Source organism: Podarcis bocagei (genome assembly GCF_964188305.1).
Source record: "Podarcis bocagei genome assembly, chromosome: 2".
Taxonomy (NCBI): domain Eukaryota; kingdom Metazoa; phylum Chordata; class Lepidosauria; order Squamata; family Lacertidae; genus Podarcis; species Podarcis bocagei.
Window position 1 is genome coordinate 63,871,037 of NC_138126.1, and position 21,508 is coordinate 63,892,544.

A 21,508-nucleotide genomic window follows, 5' to 3' on the forward strand; every position below is an offset into this window, starting at 1 on the left:
ATTAAGGCACCTTCAAATCATGTTTTAATATCCTGGCTTATTTCTTAGTGAACAACCATCATTTCCCAATTTGGAGGAAAGAAGAAAGCATGGTTGATTGAAGACTTCTGCTTGGTTTGCTCATGTGGCAAAGTGTATGCGTTGGCAAAAGGCGCAATTGTATCTTGGCTTATTATCTGAACATGGCCAACATGTGCCTCAGTTTCCATTCCAAAAAGCTGGTCTGGAAAGGTACTGTGGTTGATTGGATCCAAAGCCAGAAAATTTGCAGGGTTGTATGAAAACTTTAAGTTGATGCTCAAGTTTTCAACGTAATGTGGAATTTGCCCTGCAAGTATGAAAAGGGCACATAACTGCTGCTGTTGTTGCTCCCATGATTTTTCTACAACAGTTTGTGAGCTGCACATGGCCATGCATGTTGCAGCTGCTGCACTTCCTATCACTGCCCCAACATTGGAGCTGTTTACCTTTGACAGTACAGTGTGATGACTAACTGTATTGTGGTGTTGCAAGGGCATTTATGTGAAGTTCTCTTCACTTTGCAGCTCCCTTGTTAACAGCAGGATTGTGATCTCAGGGTTGGTTTGTTTGTTTTTAGCAAATAAATATTTCTTTCTCTGATTGTTCATCCCTGTGGTTGTTGACTGCTGTCCTGCTGTCCTAGAGACAGCACAGATCTGTGTAGGATGCTCCCCCCCCCCCAAGCATGTTCTTATTCAATAAGTCAAGAAGACAACAGGTGGCTGCAGACAGATGGCTAGGACAACGCTGATCAGCAAGACAGGCCATCATCTCCATATGCTGCTTGTCTTGCTTGTGTGTTCCAGCTGAACCAGAAGGTCTAGGTTGGATAACTGGGCAAACTTTTATAGCCTCTGTCTTTCAGACAAATGGTCATTTAAAATCATTTCCCCCAATTCTATTATAACTGCATTGGCCTCCTTGAGTTTAGTGCGTTGTTACAGAGTATTCATGTGGGACCTTTAATATCACAAACTCTCAGCTATAATACTGTAATCTGTTCCAGGCAGGTACTGAAAAGGTTGGTACCTTTGTTTTTCCACTGGCATGTATGAGATGTTGGCCTGAGCTTGCTGCAACACTTGAGTATTGTCTTGTTTTTGTAATGCAGTGCAGACATAGCAGTTGGTACGAGATAACTGTCCTAAGCATTAGGGGTATGAAAAAAATGATCCACAAGAGGTGGGCGTTAAGAGGGGCATTCCAAGCTTTCTGCTGCCTGTTAGAGACCCTGTCCCCAGTTGCCAGCAGCAGAATAATTATTGTAGAAGAGCACCTTCCTCTGAATACTAGCTGCAGGTGGGGAGAGCACTGTTGCACAGTCTTTGCTTGAGGACTTCCATAGACATCTGGTTGGCCACTGGGAGAACAGAATGTTGGACTAGATGGGTGTTTGACCTCATCCAAAAGGGATCGTCTTATGTTCTTAACCAACAGAGGTAAGATTGGGTTCTAATTGATCAGTAATAGAATAACAGATCCATAGTTTTACGAAGTTGGGGCACCTGAGTCAGAGGTAGGGTGTGTGTGTGTGTGTGTGTGTGTGTGTATCAAAACAAAATAAAATAAATAAAATAATCCTTCCAGTAGCACCTTAGAGACCAACTAAGTTAGTTATTGATATGAGCTTTTGTGTGCATGCACACTTCTTCAGTTATGTAGAATAAGTAGATTGTAGAGGGTTCTTAATTCTAAGACCCTTAGGTATAATGTTCAGGTTCTTGCATTTAGTCAGAAAGAAGATGTCAGTCTGTACCTGTGCAAGTTTCTTAGTGAGGTTGATGGACTGGCTGACTGACCGAACCCAAAGGGTTCTCATCAATGGTTCCTCTTCATCCTGGAGAAGAGTGACTAGTGGGGTGCCACAGGGTTCTGTCTTGGGCCTGGTCTTATTCAACATCTTTATCAACGACTTGGATGATGGACTCAAGGGCATCCTGATCAAATTTGCAGATGACACCAAATTGGGAGGGGTGGCTAACACCCCAGAGGACAGGATCACACTTCAAAACGACCTTGACAGATTAGAGAACTGGGCCAAAACAAACAAGATGAATTTTAACAGGGAGAAATGTAAAGTATTGCACTTGGGCAAAAAAAATGAGAGGCACAAATACAAGATGGGTGACACCTGGCTTGAGAGCAGTACATGTGAAAAGGATCTAGGAGTCTTGGTTGACCATAAACTTGACATGAGCCAACAGTGTGACGCGGCAGCTAAAAAAGCCAATGCAATTCTGGGCTGCATCAATAGGAGTATAGCATCTAGATCAAGGGAAGTAATAGTGCCACTGTATTCTGCTCTGGTCAGACCTCACCTAGAGTACTGTGTCCAGTTCTGGGCACCACAATTCAAGAAGGACACTGACAAACTGGAACGTGTCCAGAGGAGGGCAACCAAAATGGTCAAAGGCCTGGAAACGATGCCTTATGAGGAACGACTAAGGGAGCTGGGCATGTTTAGCCTGGAGAAGAGGAGGTTAAGGGGTGATATGATAGCCATGTTCAAATATATAAAAGGATGTCACATAGAGGAGGGAGAAAGGTTGTTTTCTGCTGCTCCAGAGAAGCGGACATGGAGCAATGGATCCAAACTACAAGAAAGAAGATTCCACCTAAACATTAGGAAGAACTTCCTGACAGTAAGAGCTGTTCGACAGTGGAATTTGCTGCCAAGGAGTGTGGTGGAGTCTCCTACTTTGGAGGTCTTTAAGCAGAGGCTTGACAACTATATGTCAGGAGTGCTCTGATGGGGTTTCCTGCTTGGCAGGGGGTTGGACTCGATGGCCCTTGTGGTCTCTTCCAACTCTATGATTCTATGATTCTATGACTTCCATTTCATGTGGCTCAATGTGGTACCTTCCATAGTTCTAGTTACAGGTAGGTAGCCGTGTTGGTCTGCCATAGTCAAAACAAAACAAAACAAAATAATAATAAAAATATTTCCAGTAGCACCTTAGAGACCAACTAAGTTAGTTATTGGTATGAGTTTTCGTGTGCATGGACACTTCTTCAGAAGCGTGTGTAAAAGAATGCCTGCCCTGGTTGCCATTTCTCTGTGTGTGTGTGTTGTAGTGGGGGCTGCAAATATAACTTGGCTTTGAGAGACCAGTAGTGTTATGAGGGGAGCTCCTTTAGGGAACTCTTCATATCCTGCAGAAGGTAGTGAGCAATGGACATGGATGTTCATATGTGGGAGAAATGGGAGAGAGAGGTGGAAATTCATGGATGTGTTTATGGTAGAGGTGGGGAGCCTCAGGCCGGGGGGGGGGTGGCAGGTGCAGCCTCCAAGCCTTTCTCTTTGGCCCTTGAGAGACTCCCAAGGCCTCACCCTCTCCTCTGCCCGATTCTGCACTCTCCTTGAGGGCTTTTGCCTGGCTGGAATGTGTTCCTGAGCAGCTGTGATGAGGCCACTTGCTTGCCTGGACGGAAGATAAAGAGGTGTGGTGTAGACTTTTGCGTGGCTGGATGTGCACAAAAGTTACCGTATTTTTTGCTCTATAAGACTCACTTTTTCCCTCCTAAAAAGTAAGGGGAAATGTGTGTGCATCTTATGGAGCGAATGCAGGCTGTGCAGCTATCCCTCTTGCTGTTCTGGCTTCTGAGATTCAGAATATTTTTTTTCTTGTTTTCCTCCTCTGAAAACTAGGTGCGTCTTGTGGTCTGGTGCATCTTATAGAGCGAAAAATACGGTAATAGCTGTCTCCATTGCTCTGCTTGCTTTTGCCTTTGTTTCCCACGCCACAAACATTCTGGGCCCCCAGAAGGTCACAAACAAAGGAATGCAACCTTATGTCTGAAAAAGGTTCCCAGACCCTGTTCTCTGGTGAAATGTCATATATTTATTTTTCTGAATTTATACACCATGCTTCCTACACTGTAATAACCCCATTTGCTTGTGGAAGGGTGTAGCTTGGCATGTTGTGACTGATTTCAGCAGCAGTCTAACTACAGTGGGTAGAGGACCTGTGGTGCCAGAAACCTTCAAAACTAATCATGCATGATCCAGGAAGCTATATTGTAGTCTACAAGAGATATCCAAAAGGAGGGTTTAAGGAGCTATTTGCTTGCGGGATGGGTTGTCTCTGCTGGGTGTCTCTGCTGAGCCAACTGTCTCCTGCATTCCTGTTTTTTCCTTCAACAAATGTCAAGGAGAGGTCCTTCTCTCTGAAGCTAGATGGGCAGTAGCACCTTCAGCTTATTCTAAGGAACAAGTGTTCTTCTAGAGACTTGCCATCCTCCTGACTGCTGGGTTGGCCAATACGCTACCCTCCATATGTTGTTGGATTCCAGCTCCCATCATCCTTGACACAACCATGTTGGTTGGGACTGGTGGGAGCTGCAGTCCAACAGCAACTGGTAGGCAATTGTAGACTACCTCTTTTTTCCAGAGAGGATGATGGTGATTTCTGCTGCTATCTCTTGAAGGCTTTGAAAATCATTCTTGAGTGAGATCTGTGAGTAGCTCTGTCCCCTGTGGTGTGAGCCTCTGGGGGTGAATCATGCTTCTCATGTGGGCATTGTTGTTGGGGCAGATGGTGATGCTCACATAGCCTTGCATAATTAGTGAGATGTATGTATGATTAATATATAGGGATGCTATGCTAAAGGCTGTTGGCATGAGATTTTTCAACAAGATGCAGATGATCCTCGTTGTTTGAGAGAGGTGGGGGCTGTCTTTTCCTTATAATATGTGCAGATTGCTTTTTTAAATCTATAAACCAAGTGCTCTGTAACACATAGGAGGTTTATGCCATTCCACTTTTTACAGATGTAAAATAAAGGAAGCAGAATTATTCTTGTGATTATTATTTTTGTTATTTTGGGGCAGTGTCTTTGTCTTAATACATATATTGCTAACATGGTGCCCTCCAATGTTGTGCATCCATCATCTATGACCATTGGCTATGTTGGCTGGGGATGCTGGGAGTTTTAGTCCAGCAACATCTGGGTGGCACAACTTTGGCTGCCCTTGCTTTATGCCAGCACTTATGCACTAGGACATACTTCCTCTTGTGCACTCTCAAATCCCTGTGATTGGGGGGGATCAAGTTAGATATTTAATGTCCTCTTCTTCTGGTGCAAATGTTCCGCTCGGCAGTTTACAACATTTGAAATTGCTGTTTAATAAAAGCAATATTAAAAAAGAATAAATCAAGGAGACGGGAACAGTCGTTGTATTATCTGCCACACACAACAAAGACCTGGCAGAGCAAAACTGTCTTACGTAACTGAGGAAAAACAGCAAGGGAACTAATGGGAACCAAGTTTGATTGGCTTAGCTTAGATCTATCCCTGTGCAGAACATTTGTGTCTCTCAAATACACCAATACAAATTCATCTGTCCTTCTGAAATGATTGCTTGGGATTACCCTCACACCATTTGCATGCCATGCTCAGGCTACTTTCAGTACTTCTGTTGCATTACATGCTATCTGCTCCTCATTGTGGCTTTTTAAAATTCATCATTTCCTTTTTATATTACTAAATAGCAACATTAAGAAGTTATTTTAAGAGGGGGCGGGGAGCAAGGGAGTGGGCCATCCATGCTTCACCGGGCAAAGTGTTTGTTCCATAATCTTAAGTGCAGCCACAAAGAGGGCCTCTCCTCTCATCCCTGTGTCCAGCCTAGGTGGGACACAGAAAAGGGAACGGGCAGAATGATATGGAAAGAGGAGTTCCTAAGACCTAAGCATTTAGAGCTTTAAAGGTAATCACCAACACTTTGAATTATGCCTAGAAGCGTATTGCTAAGGAGTGCAGCCGTGTAAATGATGCCATGGACATAGAACAGGATAGCTCATAGAATCACAGCATTGGAAGGGACCTCGAGGATCATTTGGTCCAACCTGCGGCAATGCAAGAATATGCAGCTGTCCCTTTTGGGGATCAAACCTGCAACCTTGGCATTGTCAGCACCACACCCAAACCAACTGAGCTACCTGAGCACCCACTGACATCCTTGCAGGTGCATTCTGGACCAGCTGGGGTTTCCAGAGACTTTTTAAAGGTAGCCCCATGTAGGATGCGTTGCGGTAATCCAACCTGAATCTAATGAAGGCATGTGAAGACTTACATTAAAATATGCAGACATTTTAAGTGAATTTTCTCTGAACTTAGTTAAGTGTGTGATATATGATGTCTCCCATTGCACACTGCTTAGAAGCTACTGCATTAACTAGTATATATGAATTATTTTAATAAATAATCTCTTTCTGTGGTCAGGTCTTCCCTCAGCAGTGGGCATGGCTGGCACACCAACCTCAGCTGGCTATAGGTACTCTTCGCCACCTGATCAGCTAGGCAGAAAGCAGAGCCCAGGAGTATGGGGCCATAGTTTGGTGGTGGAGCCCATGCTTTGCATGGAATATCCGTGGGTGTTCGGTCCCTGGCACCTCTAGTTAAAACGATCAGGTAACTAGTGATGGGAGACACCTCCCTCTGCTTGGAGACCTTAGAAAACCATGGCCAGTTAGAGTAGACCATATTGGAGTCAATGGACAAACAGCCTGGACTTTTTGTAAGACAGTTCAGATTTTGCATGTAGAAAGAAACTGGGGATGGCCTTCAGTCATGGAATGCCCGTTGGAGAATGTGGTCAAGGCACTTTGCTGCCAACATAATAGTGGCCGAACTGGAGGTCCACACACAACCTCAAGTATGTGACAGATTTGTTATTCAGTCTACAGCATTGCACTGTAAATCTTGCCTATACGACCTCATTTATCTTTTATAAACACTTCCTGTGATGCTCCCTTCAGAATCATGGACTGAAGAGTGGCAATATTATGATGATGATGTTGTTGTTGTTGCTGCTGCTATTAGTTTGTTAAATTTCTTAAGATGTCCTTCGCAAGAAGATCCCAGCACAGGTTACAGCACATAAAAATACAATACACTTCAATCAGAAATAAATAATAATAATAATAATAATAATAATAATAATAATAATAATAATAATAATAAGAGAGAGAGAGCCAGTGTGGTGTAGTGGTTAAGAGCGGTGGACTTGTAATCTGGGGAACCGGGTTCGCGTCTCCGCTCCTCCACATGCAGCTGCTGGGTGACCTTGGGCCAGTCACGCTTCCTTGAAGTCTCTCAGCCCCACTCACCTCACAGAGTGTTTGTTGCGGGGGAGGAAGGGAAAGGAGAATGTTAGCCGCTTTGAGACTCCTTAAAGGGAGTGAAAGGCGGGATATCAAATCCAAACTCTTCTTCTTCTAATAATAATAATTAATAATAATAATAAACCGTGCATAACCCCAAAACAATAATTCCTCAAAACACGTCTCAGGGAGAGACACCGCAGACAATTCATTATAAAATCAATTCATCAGTTCATTAAAGAAGCAGGAAGATTCTAGCATCAACACTGGTAAGAGTTCCATAAGAAGAAAATAAAGAAAATAGCTTTACCACTGCATGTGTTGTGGTCTGAAAAGCAATTTGCAGCTAACTGATTTAGATGGGTGAGGTGGGGAATCTATGACCTCAGGGCCACAGTTTTTTTCACCGGGGTTTTTATTAATATATAGCACAGACAAACTCAAATACAGAAATTCAAAACAAGTGGTACAAGTTAATGAACATTAATATATTTCTACTTCCCTTTGCCATCTAAACAAAACCAGAGCATTTGTATCTAGTGGTAGTCCATATGGTATATTGAAAACAGGAACTAGCGCACTAAACTCTTTTGTAGCCTCATGTGCCTTTCCCCTTGGCCTAACTCAGTGTGACTGGCAAGGAGGGGGAAAGGGTGCCCCACTCACTTGAACCTTACCCACTAACGGCAGATGAGCCCCTGAGAGAATAATGCCCTCAACAGGGAAAGATTTTCCACCAGTGGGCATATTCTGAAAGCTGCAAGACCAGGGTTAAAGAAGTTGGACCATAAACTTAGTCACTGCCAAGGTAAATATAGGATTACAGTGTTTGGGAGACATTTTTGAACAAAAAGAGCCAGGGGGAAAATACAAATACACGATTCACACAAATTCAAATGCACTTTGGGAGCCTGCAATGTGCCCAGCCAACACTCACTTAGCATTAGTTTATTAAACAATAAAACCCAGTGTTTAACAAGTTGTCCGTATTTATCACTGAACAGGGCTGGCCCTCTCTTCTGTCTCCCCCCATCCTCCATCCATGCAGTAGGCAGTACAGTGGTGCCCCACAAGACGAATGCCTTGCAAGACGAAAAACTCGCTAGACGAAAGGGTTTTCCGTTTTTGAGCTGCTTTGCAAGACGATTTTCCCTATGGGCTTGCTTTGCAAGACGAAAACGTCTTGCAAGTTTGTTTCCTTTTTCTTAACACCGTTAATACAGTTGCGACTTGACTTCGAGGAGCAACTCATAGAACGCGGTGTGGTAGCCTTTTTTGAGGTTTTTGGTATTTTTGAAGCTTTCCCAAAACTTTTCCGACACCGTGCTTCGCAAGACGAAAAATTCGCTAGACGAAAAAACTCGCGGAACGAATTAATTTCGTCTTGCGAGGCACCACTGTAGGAGTTTTTCTGGCCAAGAAAAGGGGTTAATAGTGAAGAAACATTAAGAAAATGATGAACCCCTCCCCCCCTTTTAATTAGAAAATTTTATTTACACACACATAGACACTACCATCCTAGGTTACAAACATTAAAACACCCTTGTGACTTCCCTCCACCGTCCCTCACCCTCCTATGAAGGTTGTTTTTGCTAGGCAAATAAAAACTGTGGCCATGTGAAGCCATGACCAGGGACACTTGAGAAATGTTTTCATTTTCGTCTGACTCTTAGGTGTGTGTTTGCAAATAAAGTTGATTAGCAAGCATCATAGGGAGATGATCAGCAGGGGGTTTGGGGCTGCAGACCCATTGGAAGAGCTTGCTTTTTATAACATCCATATGCTTGGTAAACCTTGGGCGTGGAGGTTTCTATGGCAATCAGGGCTGGAAGGAAAGTACAGTTCAGTGTATGCATATATATGTATGTATATATTCAGCAAATGAGTGTGGTGACCCCCGGTATGGGCACGGAGCTCTGAATTTCGGGACCTGGCTGGGGCCATGCCTGCACTCATTAAGGAGATGATGAGGTTGCTGAGCTCAAATTGCCGAAGATTAGGGGACACTGGAAGATTGAGGGCACTGACAGCAGCACTGAAAGATTGAGGGCACCGACTTGCTCCATATGCTGATCAGAAATGACTCTGAGGGATGCAGTGGCACTACGTTGCTCAGCTGGGAGAAGGTCTGCGAAGATGTGGCAGGCTTGTGGGGGTGGGGTGGGACAAGGCTTTTTACCTTTTGTTTCCTGTGGAAGTATGGGATCAGAACGACTGCACCCATGCTGTAGAGTCAAATCAAACTAGATTTTTTCTGATAAGACTACTATAACCTGCCTTCCTGGTTAATATGGCGGCTTCATTCAGTGTTAGGGGAACAGTCCAGTCCACTGCCTCCACAATGCTGGGAGCCGGTGTCTGCCATCAATCATTTTGCCATACGTTTTTCTTCACCTTGCCTACCTTGTAGCTGGGTTTGAGTCTATATACGTGTGTGTGTGTATTTGGCAAAGGGACTTTCTCCTGAAGCTTAGACTAGGGTAACCCTGTTGCTGTTTTTCAAATTGCTGCCCTGTGTGACTTCCTAATCCTAGTGTTTTGTTGATGCTTATTTTAATTGCATCCCATCTCTCCAAGGAGCTTCAGGCAGCATGTATGGTTCTTCCCTTTTATCTTTGCAAACAACCTTGTGAGGTAGGTTAGGTTGAGAGATTGTGGCTGGCTTAAGGACACCCAGTGAGAGGAAGGGGAGGCCGACTTGGATCTCCCCAGTCCTTGTCCAAAACTCTGTGACCACTGTGCCACTTTAGCTCACTTCTCAGGCCTGTTTGCAGTTGTATGGGTTCAGTCAGTGTCATCTGTGGGGGGTTTTCTGGCAAATTTCGTCCTCTCCATGCCTTTGGGGTACTGTTGACCCCTGCTACCATTTGTGGTACTGTTAGGGGAAGGGAGTGATTTGTCCATTACATGAAAATAGACAACATATTGAGCAATATCCAACTAAATAGATCTGCTAGTGCAGGCATAGGCAAACTCGGCCCTCCAGATGCTTTGGGACCACAACTCCCATCATCCCTGACCCCTGGACCTGTTAGCTAGGGATGATGGGAGTTGTAGTCCCAAAACATCTGGAGGGCCGAGTTTGCCTATGCCTGCACTCGTGCAAGGATTCCCACATGTGCAACAGAACTTCTCCCACCCCTGTGCCCTCTTCAAATCTATCGCAGGGTTAGTGGAAGCCCCATAACATATTTAGGGAAACGTGTAGAGAAGAGAGGGAGACTTTCCATGGCACAAGTGGAAATACTTGGGCTAGCACATCTACTTACTTAGATGTTGCCCACAGTCTTTTCATCTGTTATTTCCCCCACAAAATGGACAGAATAGGTTCTGAGTTAAATATCAAAAACATTGAACATCAGTTTTGAGTTTACTTTTATTCCTGGAGTGAGTGTTTTGGGGTTGTTGGTTTTTGTTTTTGTTTTTTTGCCTTCTTGGTCATTCCAGTTAGGGGTAGAATTGCTCCCAAAAGCCATAAAAATTAAAGCATAGATTGCTCCCTAAATTAAGGAGTGCGTGTCCTGCAACACCCACATTTAAGGAATACCTGGAATAAGGAGTTGTGGGAGACTAACTGACTTCCACACACCCCATACTTTTGGAGTGTGTTTGTCCCTACCTGATGGCACAGAATGAAATTGTACCAGGCTGTTAGTAATGTGACCCTAAAACCTGATACTGCTCAAAATTCCTTCGGCAGCATTCTAGTAGAATTTTATTATTTTTAGTGGTCTTCAAAGGCAGCCCCGCGTAAAAGTGTGTGCCAGCAATCCAATATTAATGGGTACTACTAGTGTATGCTTAACTTTGGACAGGTCTGGCATCTGCTGAAGTGGAGCAGAATCACTTATGGCCAGAGCCACTACATGGACCATCCAGGATCGAAGCTGAGGCCTGGAGCACTCTCAAACAGTGAAGCTGATTTTTAAAGGGGAGTTCAGCCCTGTCCAGATCAAGCCCCAGGACCACTAGGCTTCCTTGTCCTGGCTGTGTTTCACCTTGTTTGCCCACATCCAGCCTGCCAGTGGCTTCTGCAAAACAGGCTTGGTTCCCCGCTGTCCGTAGTTCTGGCTGCTCATGGTGTGTTCCATGGGAATGAATAAAATAACAAGGATACTGTAAGGGAACAGAACTCTGCCCAGCGACATTTCTTTCTCTGAAGAGACTTGGGGCTGCTCACACAGCCCGTGGTGCTCAGTGCTCAAGACACCTTGGTGTTACGCTGTCCACCCATGCCAAGGCCTGGACCCTGTAGAAAAGCGCCACAGCTGTGTTTTAATTCCGGGGATTTGTTACAAAGTCATCTGTTTGCAGAAGCATTGCAGTTGGGGGCATCTCCTTGCTCTGTTTGGGTCATTTGCCAGCTGTGTGCTTAATAGGACGTGCAGCCTTTCCGCTAATGGTGATGAAATTGATGCCGTTGATGAGATGGGGGCAGGAAAGTACAAAGCTTGTGCCGAGGAGCAGTTCCCATGGGGGGGGGTGTTGGTCTTTTATCACAGCTACTTTATGCGCACACCGCTCTGTCATCAGAGCCTTTGAGCTCTGCTCTGTCTTGCCCCCTCTTCCCACCTTTGGGAACAGGCTCGGCTGTGAGCCGTGTGGTTTTCTGAGATTGCTTCCGCCATTAGACAGGCATAGATTGGCACTTGGTTGGCAATAGTGGCCTGTGCTCATGGGGGGGGGGAGCAACACTTCTCCATATTAACTCTTCCCCCTCAAAACATGCCATACATTTGCATGCCTCTCAGTCAACGTCCGATTCACAAAACATTCGCTCCTGGAAGAGGCATGTCCCCGTGTGGTGTAGTGGTGAGAGCATTTGAACTTGGTGCTTCAAAGCCAAAAGCCAAATCCGCCATATGCCCACTCAGCCACAAAGCTCACTGGTCAGTGTGTCTCAGCCTAGCCTGCTTCACAGAGCTATGGTGGGGATTAAGGGAGGCAGGGGTAGAATACGATACATGGAGAGATACAGGTAGAGGAAGGGAAAGGCTGGTGGAAGGGGTCTGAGCAGAGGAAGTAGACATTTGGGGAGAGCACCTCATGTGCATTGTGGGAGGAGATGTAATTAGGGAAGAGGCCTGGTCTGTGGCTGAACGCATGGAGCATTTTCCCCACCACTTCCCGATGTGCTGTAGCCTCCTAGCGTTGGCACGACTGATCATGGCATGACTGTTGTCATGAACTGAAACCGCTTGACACCTCTCCTTGCCTCCAAGCTCCGGCTCACTGGCTGTTTCTCCACTTTCTACAGATCCCAAAGAACCGGGGTGCTGTCGTGTTTGGAGTCTGAGATCCAGCACCCCCTCCTGCCTTGCCAACGTCCCCAATGCGACCATGGGAACTGGCAGTGAATAGGCGGCCTCCTTCTGTCCCCTTTGACCAGCGACGATTCTCAGGGGGAAGCTGTGACAGCCCAACACACCTCAGGAGAAGGTACGACTCTTCCTCTCTTTCACTGTGCAGATCACCTGGAGGTTTTTTAGGGCAAGCGCTGGAAAAGCCGGAGTCTCCCTGTATGTAAGCGGATAGTGAAAGTGGTCCCCTCTAATTTCCAAAAGGTTCCCTATGCAATTCTGAAAGCAAAAGTGCAATCCATATTAATGTAAGCCAACATTTTCTGGAGCATATTTGCTTTACCCGCCAGCTCCCATCTTCCTCTCATATGAAGTTAAATGAGAAGAAAACCTTGCACTGTCCATCTGGTGTTATCCCGTTGACACGCACAGCTTGTTTACATGCAAGGTGTTTGTGTAGGTATCTGAACAAAATTAATCCAGATACTGCCTGAGCAAACTTAAAGCTTTGCTCTCATCCAGAGTCCAGGTAGCCATCTGTGTTGCAATGCACATCCAAGATGCAGGTGCAGAAGGAAAGACTGGGTGACCAGGATTACCAGCAGAAAGGTATTGAACCATCAGTTGAAAGGCCTCCAAAGCAAGCCTGTGTTTTAATGATTTTAGGATTAATTTACTTGCCTTATACTAAGCTAGCTTTGCTCCAGATGCTGGGAACCTGCCATGTTTGGGAGGCTCTTTGAGATGTGACACCTTAACCTATTCCTGTCTCCCCCGATATTGCTGATCTCCAACTCCCATCAGGCTCAGCTACTCTGGACATTATCCGGAGGACCACAGGTTTCCCAGCCCTGCCTGAGATACCGGGAAGAACAGATTCACTTTGTATGCTGAAGGGTTTGGTCAAACCAGAGTCCTGGAAAGAATGCAGCAATGATAATAAAATAATATATATTTAGATTCTATCTTATCTCTTAGCTTTCCGCTCAAAGGAACCCACTCAAGGCTTTGTTCCATGTTATGTCTCTGTATTCAGTGTTATGACTGAACTTGTGTCCTAGTTTTTTTGCTGCACCAACAGTTGCTCCCTTGTGTTGCTGTTCTGGCCTAGCCCTGCTGTTAAAACAAAACAAAACACATACAATAAAATGGGTGAATTTCTAGCTGAGAGCTCAGTGCAGATAATTGGCTGGCCCCTGGGGTCACCCCTCTATATTTCTCTCCCCACAACTGGCTCCACAGCCCTTCTTCCCGGCACCACTGGGGCCGACGCGAGCGACCTCTGCAAACTCTCCTAGCCCAGGATGAGAACTACTTGCACCCGGCTTTTTTCCAGCAGCCACACACCCCTGTAGATGAGCACCCGGCGTACGTTCTGGCCAATACGCCACCACGAATGCTTCACCCGGCTGCACACCCACCCCACCAGCATCCATTCATGGTGGATCTCCATGAGCAGGTAAGGATGATGCCTGGGGAGGGGTTGGGGGGGTAGATGGCTCAAAACTCTGCGGATTCCAAGGGCTGGAATCTTGTCCCACCAATGGAGAAACTGTGGCTGGGATTTGCCGAGATCCCAAGCTGACCAGGACCAGCAGACCTGGTCAGGGCAAGCACATCTGCTCCCTTCACTTTTCCGCCACTGAAGTGGAAGGCAATTGTGTGTTGGATATACTCCGTTTTTGTCAGTGGAGATTGGCACAGCTGTATCCAGGCCAGTAGAGTGCCTGGCAGCGGGTGCCCACTCCCAACCCGTATTCAGCAAAAAGCTGGCACCTTCCTTGCTAGCCTGAGCACAGAGAAACAACATCTTTCTGCATCCGGGTACCTCACCTGTGGCCTCCCATGTGTTGGTGGCCTACAGCTCCCATCAACCTTGGCCAATGCTGGCTGGGACTGATGAGAGTTTGGAGGGCTACAGCTTAGCTACTCCTGCTCTCCATGTTGCTCTCCACCAGAACTTCCGTTTCCTGACTGACAAAGCAACCAAACCCAAGGACATGAATGTTCTGTCATATTGAAATTTGATTTTGTACCATGTGCTGCTTTTGGCTGTAAGATCCAAAATAGGTTGGACTGGTGTGTCTAGCAAATACGGAGTGCAAGTCCCTGCAGTGGGATTCCTGCAGACTTCCCACAAAACGAAACTTCAATGGCTGTGGAAGACTTTTTACAGGCCATTTGCCGGGTAGGGGGGACACAATAGTACTGTTCTCCCTTCCATTCTTTCTACAGTGGTACCTCGGGTTAAGTACTTAATTCGTTCCAGAGGTCCGTCCTTAACCTGAAACTTTTCTTAACCTGAAGCACCACTTTAGCTAATGGGGCCTCCCACTGCTGCCGCACCGCCAGAGCACGATTTCTGTTCTCATCCTGAAGCAAAGTTCTTAACCCGAGGTACTATTTCTGGGTTAGCGGAGTCTGTAGCCTGAAGCGTATGTAACCTGAGGTACCACTGTATATCTAACATATATCTGAAAACCACCCATCACAAGCAAAATAGGTGGGCTAAGGATTGAACACCTCAACTTGGGACCCTTTTCGGCTGGTGGAACAACGTGATGACACATCTTCTAGTGAAAGAAGGAAGGAGGCCTTCAGGTGCACAGACTGAACCCAATTCATTTTCAAATAACAAATCCTTCTCCACATTGCACTGTGCAATATAAAAATAAAATAAAATTGCATTGCTAACCATCTGCAAAATAAAATGAAAATAAAACTCAGGATATCGTTTCATCAAAGGCAATAAACTAACTGTGAGGGTTATGTCTCAGTTTGGGAGCTCGCACAACCTTTTGGGAGACCAGAGGCTCAAAAATGCCAGTTTTCTGTGCATGTCGCATATCCCAAAATGAGGGACTTGGAACCAGGAGAAGTAAACCACTTAGGATAAGTCGTAAACAGAATGTATATTTTTCAAGGCACAAAATAGTAATTGATGAAATACAATTGAAAGTATGTGGACAAGCGTTCAAGATCTAACTATTTCTTAAAAGAAGCCCAGGAGGATTCCAGACGCTTGATGGGTAGTTGGGTCACTAGATTCACCTCAGGAAATTTTCACCGAGAGTCAGTTTGAATGCAGAGCTTTAGAAATTCATATATTGTACAGAGTCCTGCAGCTTCCCAGTAGGAGATGAAATGAGCTAGTCATAGGTTCAAATATTAATTCTGTGACCTACAGAAAGTTTTGCCCTCACGCCCTGAGAGCCATAATGGGAACGCTTCTTCAAGGGAGAAGCTGCAAGTGTCTGTCAGCTGCAATGCTGGTTCCTAGAGGAAGCTGAGTACTATATAACTCATCCTTGATCTCCAGAACTTACACATAGCAGCCTGGGAAGTGTTCTTTCAGAGAGCGTGTCATCCCAACTCTTAAATTCTTGGACATGCTTGTACAGTAAGCCCACAACTTCTGTGGGGGTTATGTTACAGCGATCACGCCTAAAGCCAAAATTGCATATGGTTAAAATACATTGGGTTAAATGGTGGGTGGGATTGTCAAAGCCATTTTTCTCACAACTCTGCCTCCATTTCAATTTTTATTTTATTTTTTTGCCATGTGTGTGGAGCTGAATGTGCACAAGTTAAATGTGCATAAGTTGTGGGTTTGCTGTAGATTTGGAACACTAATCTTATGAATTGTATTTCATCAATTTCTACTTTGTGGTTATCTGAATCTTGCATCTTTCTTCGGCATACTTTAGCCGTGGGCTCTTTGGTGGTGGCAGTGGCAGGCGAGGAGTTATCTAAGGCAGATTGAACATCCCCATGTGAGGAGGTGTGACTTTTGATTCTGCCGCTGCTGCTCTCTTTCCTCCAGGTGCATCAGGGAGCCATCCCTCTCTCCTACACGGTGACCACAGTAACCACACAAGGCTTCCCCATTCACACCGGCCAGCACATCCCAGGTTGCAGTGCGCAGCAGCTCCCAGCATGCTCAGTGATGTTCAGCGGACAGCACTACCCACTCTGCTGCCTCCCACCCCCCGTGAGTCTCTTGGTATGGGGAGAGAGCAGTGAAGGTTAAATGTCTTGTTCTCTGATTTGCCATGAGGGGGGTATTGCACCACTTCTCTGTTTGGGTTTGATACCTGATCAGCCGGGCTGGTTTTTTTACCTATAAAAAGAGGCTGGGATATATTGACATTCTGCTTAAGGCCCGTAGGTTTCCTGCCGATCTTAGAGGAGAGGATATAGCCTGCTGCTCATGAGATTCTCCGCACCCTGTTCTATAGCCAGACCGACATCAGCTGCCTTTCAAGTTGGTTGTAGCCTTCTCATGGTGACTCTCAGTGGTGACTCTCTTCCCTTCCCTCCCTCCCTCCCTTCTTATAGCTGATCCAGGCCTGTGCCATGCAGCAGCTCCCTGTCTCCTACCAAACGTTCCCGCCGCTCATTTCCAGCGACCATTACATCCTGCACCCTCCACCGCCTGTGCCGCCACACCAGCCTCCACACATGGCTCCCCTCAGCCAGTTTGTCCCACTCCAACCCCAGCACCCTCGCATGGTAAGTTGTTTGGGGTGGCAGGCGGGTGGGCTTGGCGGAGGGAAGGGAGGGATGTCTGGGTCCTATCCCCACTCCATGCTCTCAGCTCTGTTCTTCTGAGGGATATCAAAGCTGGTGCGATCTCAGTTCTCCAGCGTAGCGTACAGTTGAAGACTTGGGTTTCAGTCTTCAAAGGAGGTCTCTTGCCGTTGTAACAAGAGAGAACTGTACCTGGTTTCCAGTGGTCATCAGAGGTAGGTAGGCAATGCTAGAAACTCACATATATAAGCTAGGTGCCAAATGGCTCCTTAAACCAAGGTTTCATTTGCCAAAACAGAACATCTGGTTGCCATTTTGGGGCAAGACAGCTCCAAAGTCGTCTTTCGCCCCACAAACAATGGGCTGGCTGTAATTGATTAGCAGTTAAACATCTGACTAGTTCAGATGACAACCTTGAGTTAGGTTAAGAGCTTTGAGAACTTAAAGAAGAAAAATCCCTTGATCCAGGGACAGTCCATATACATATTGGCCTATGCCGACCGCCTTTTCTTAATGGTGTCTGCTCCTGCTCAGGCTACACAGAAAAAGCATTTTGCTTCCTGAAACTCATGTTGATTGTACTTGGTTGTAAATGGCTGGAAGCCAGGTTTAAAATGTCCCTGGCTAATTTTAAACACTGAAGGTAGGTTGTCTGTATGATGGACAGGTCTCCTTTTCACTGTATCCAATGTATCACAGTCAGTTGCCTAGAATCCTGTCTGGCTCAGGCTAGCTGCAAAGCCAAGCCTGGGCTGCACACATCAGCAGGCATGAAGTTACCTTGCTCAGTATGTACCATGTAGGACAGCGTGGAGTGACGGTACTTAGTGCCTCTGTGGCAGCAGTTCCATCCGTATGCCACATCTGTTGTGACTAGGTGGAACAAGGAGGGGGTTCTGCATAAAGAGTTGGGGTAAGGAGCGGTCCCTTGCTGCCACTGATCACCTGGAGCTGATTGGACCTTGGCACTGCAACCAGATGGCTGGGTGGTTGCCTGCTCTTGATGGGGTTATGCTGCCCCTGAAGGGGCAGGTTCATATCTTGGGCGTAACCCTGGATCCTTTGCTGTCGCTCGAGGCTCAGGTGGCCTCAGTGGCCCAGAGTGCCTTCCATCAGCTTCGGCTGGTGTCTCAGCTACGCCCCTATCTGGACAGGGATAGCCTAACTACTGTTGTCTATGCTCTGGTAACCTCAAGGTTAGATTACTGCAATGTGCTATACGTAAGGCTGCCTCTGAAGACGGTTTGGAAACTTCAGCTAGTGCAGAATTCAGTGGCCAGGTTGCTCACTGGAGCAAGATGGTTTGAGCATATTAAACCGATCCTGGTCCGACTGCACTGGCTACCAATTAGTTTCCAGGTCCAATTCAAAGTGCTGGTTTTGACCTATAAAGCCTTAAACGGCTCAGAATCGCAGTATCTCAAGGACCGCCTCTTTCTACCTGGACCCTGAGATCATCTTCTGAGGCCCTTCTTTGTGTGCCTCCTCCTTGAGAGGTCCTTCTCTGCAGTGGCTCCCCATCTGTGGAATGCTCTCCCCAGAGAAGTTCACCTGGCGCCTTCATTATACACCTTTAGGAACCAAGCAAAATCGTTCCTTTTTAACCAGCCCTTTGGTTGAGTTGATTGACATTCTATGCGCTTTTTAAATGTGAGGGGTTTTTTGTTTTGTTTTTTGAGGAGGATATTGGGTTGTTTTTATTTTGATTATGTATTTTGTGGTTTTATATTTTGATTTTATTCTGTGAGACCTCCAGTTATAGGGCAGTATATGAATTCAATAAATAAAAATAAAAATATTAACATGCACATTTTTCTTGCAGTATTTATGATTTGCATTTCTATTTTTAATAAGAATGCTCAAGGTGATATATGATTGAAATAATACATTGCTATAAACTGTTCAGTGTCCAGAATGCCTTACATCACAATTCCATCCTCCCAACATGCAACACAATGAATCCTGTGAGGCTGGCTGTTAATCTTCCTATTTTTTAAGTGGGTAACTGAAGTTGAGGCAGCAACCCCCAGAACTAACCAGTGAACCCTGAGCTGAGCAGGGCTAGCCAGAACGTCTTCAGGGCATTGGAAGCTTGAGGTCTGTTACCTGTCTGGCCTTCTGATATGTTTGGCAGATTTAATGCAGATCAGATGAATCCATACAAACTTAAATGAACCCTACATGTGTTGGGATAGATTTTTACAGGCTACACTGTTACGCACACACTCCCGCCCTGGGTGACTTCTGTACCCTTCCTATATTTTCTGCCTGTATAATTTGGGTTCCATCCTTCAGCGTCTTCTCTTTGAAGAGGAAGCAAGGAAAGGAGGGTGACTAAATGAAATGGAGATGACAGATTTGGAGCAACAGTTCCCAGCGATGCTACTAGTTAGGAGGAGTATGGGACTCTGTGCACTATGCACTATGCTTTTTCATGTACTGTAGTCAGCATTAGCAACTTGCTGCCAGAGGGAACAGTGCCAAGGATTTAAGGTGAAGGTAAAGGTACCCCTGCCCGTACGGGCCAGTCTTGACAGACTCTGGGGTTGTGCGCCCATCTCACTCAAGAGGCCGGGGGCCAGCGCTGTCCGGAGACACTTCCGGGTCATGTGGCCAGCGTGACAAAGCTGCATCTGGCGAGCCAGCGCAGCACACGGAAACGCCATTTACCTTCCCGCCAGTAAGCGGTCCCTATTTACCTACTTGCACCCGGGGGTGCTTTCGAACTGCTAGGTTGGCAGGCGCTGGGACCGAGCAACGGGAGCGCACCCCGCCGCGGGGATTCGAACCGCCGACCTTTCGATCGGCAAGCCCTAGGCGCTGAGGCTTTTACCCACAGCGCCACCCGCGCCAAGGATTTAGTATTGGTCTAAAAGAGCAGGCATCGTTATGAAAGAGGGTCTGTGGCAGTAACAGTCGGGCTTAGTGGTTTGAGTGTGTCTAGTGTACAGTACAAAAGGATTTGATGTGGGGTTTTGGATGGGGCAGTAGTCATCTTAAAATTACAATAGGATGCTGCCCTCAGTCCTTGTAGCCCAGTGTTGTCTACACACTCACTGCCAGCAGCTTTCTCAGGTTCCAGAAGGGCCTCTTTCCCCAACACTCCCTGGAGATGCTAGGGGGCCACACTGGGCTCTTGAAAGCATAGCCACTGAGCTGTGGACTTTCTCCCAGTGTCCATTCAATCAATCAATCAATCAATCAATCAGTCATTTTATTTGTATGATACCTTTCCAAAGTTAATCATGCTTAAGGTGGCTTACAACATACAAAAAATTACATAGCTGCAGACATAGATAAATAGTAATAAACAATAAACACGACATCAAAAATTGGAACAATGGTCACATAAATCATAAGATCCAAAATGAAGTTACAGAACATTAACATCAATTAATGTGCAACAAACCCTCTCAAACAACACTGCAGCCTAAGATTGTTCTGTAACCTCAGCTTTTTGTAGCTGGAGTCCATCAGGGCTCCACCTGCCTAGGCCCGGTGGGAAAAGGCCTGCAGGACAGGGAGCAGGTCTTCCAGGACTTGAATTCAAGATACAGAATGCTGGACAAAATCTTGTTGCGTGGGGGGAACAAGGCAAAAATAGGATGCTTCTCCCCACCCCCACCCTTGCTCTGCCTTTGGGAAGGAAGTGTGGGGCTCTGGCAAGGTCCTAGAGCCCTCCCACCTCCTTAGCGCCTCGCTTACCCAGCTTTGGGAAGGCAGTGCAAGGGCAGGGGAGGCGGTTCTTGTGTTGCTGAGGGCTGCCAAAAAGGCCTTGAGGGCTGCACCTTGGACCACCCTGTTCTGTACTATCCTGAGTAAGAATGGCAGCATTTCTAGTTAGCCCTGTATATTGTCTGCTTTCTCCACAGCCACTGCAGAGGATAGACAATGAGGTGGAGCTCCGGGGTGAACAGCACTCTATCGGAGGCTTCTCCTATTCTCCTTCCCACCATACTCCTGCACTGTCTCCCTCCGTGCCACTACATTACCTTCCACACACCCATGACCCACTGCACCAGGAACTGCCCTTTGGCGTGGTGAGTGTTCTGGGATCATAGCAATGAGGCCTCAAGCACTGGACCCCCCTGAGGGGGAAAGGGCCTCTTTAAAGACGGTCCTTCGTTTGCTCAGGAATAATGGAACTCTGTGCTTCAGCAGGGCTGACCATCTGAGGACCCTTTGTACACTGTGAGGTGCAAAACGAGTGACCAGGGCTCAGGGTCTTTCTCCAGAGTTGGCTAGCCCTTTTCAGTAGCCTCGGTGGGTGGGTAGATGCCATTTCACGAAAGGATGACTCTTCACAGTTTGGGAGCTCTCCTTTTGCATTTGCAGCTCTTAACTCCCCCACTCGTGTAAGAAATACTTGTGCAAGTATGTGCCGTTGTTCCGTGGGGATACAGACAACCTGTATAAGGCGGCTTTGAAGATCTGCAGCAATTGATAATGTTTCATGCTGCAGAATTCATCCTTTCTTGGTGCAGAATGTTTCTGTTTTCCTAGCTGCAGATTTTTATTTGTGTCCTGTTTGGTATGGGGGATATACTGCCT

The 21,508-nt window shown here is 46.3% G+C and overlaps 2 protein-coding genes across 5 annotated transcripts in view; both read left to right on the top strand.

Moving 5' to 3' along the window:
- Window positions 1-21,508, top strand: part of KIAA1191 — a 282,731-nt gene that overhangs the window by 171,575 nt on the left and 89,648 nt on the right. The gene's annotated exons all lie outside the window — the stretch shown is intronic.
- RNF44 (ring finger protein 44) overlaps window positions 1-21,508 on the top strand; it is a 62,600-nt gene that overhangs the window by 31,492 nt on the left and 9,600 nt on the right. For all 4 annotated transcript variants that reach the window (XR_014005490.1, XM_081184959.1, XM_081184960.1 and 1 more), the window contains exons 2-6: window positions 12,385-12,566; window positions 13,670-13,886; window positions 16,251-16,418; window positions 16,766-16,939; window positions 20,830-20,997. Coding sequence is in view for 3 of the 4 variants with exons in the window: in XM_081184959.1 (XP_081041085.1) it covers window positions 12,460-12,566; window positions 13,670-13,886; window positions 16,251-16,418; window positions 16,766-16,939; window positions 20,830-20,997 (834 nt within the window). In the remaining variant the exon portion in view is untranslated. The remainder of the gene's footprint in view (window positions 1-12,384; window positions 12,567-13,669; window positions 13,887-16,250; window positions 16,419-16,765; window positions 16,940-20,829; window positions 20,998-21,508) is intronic.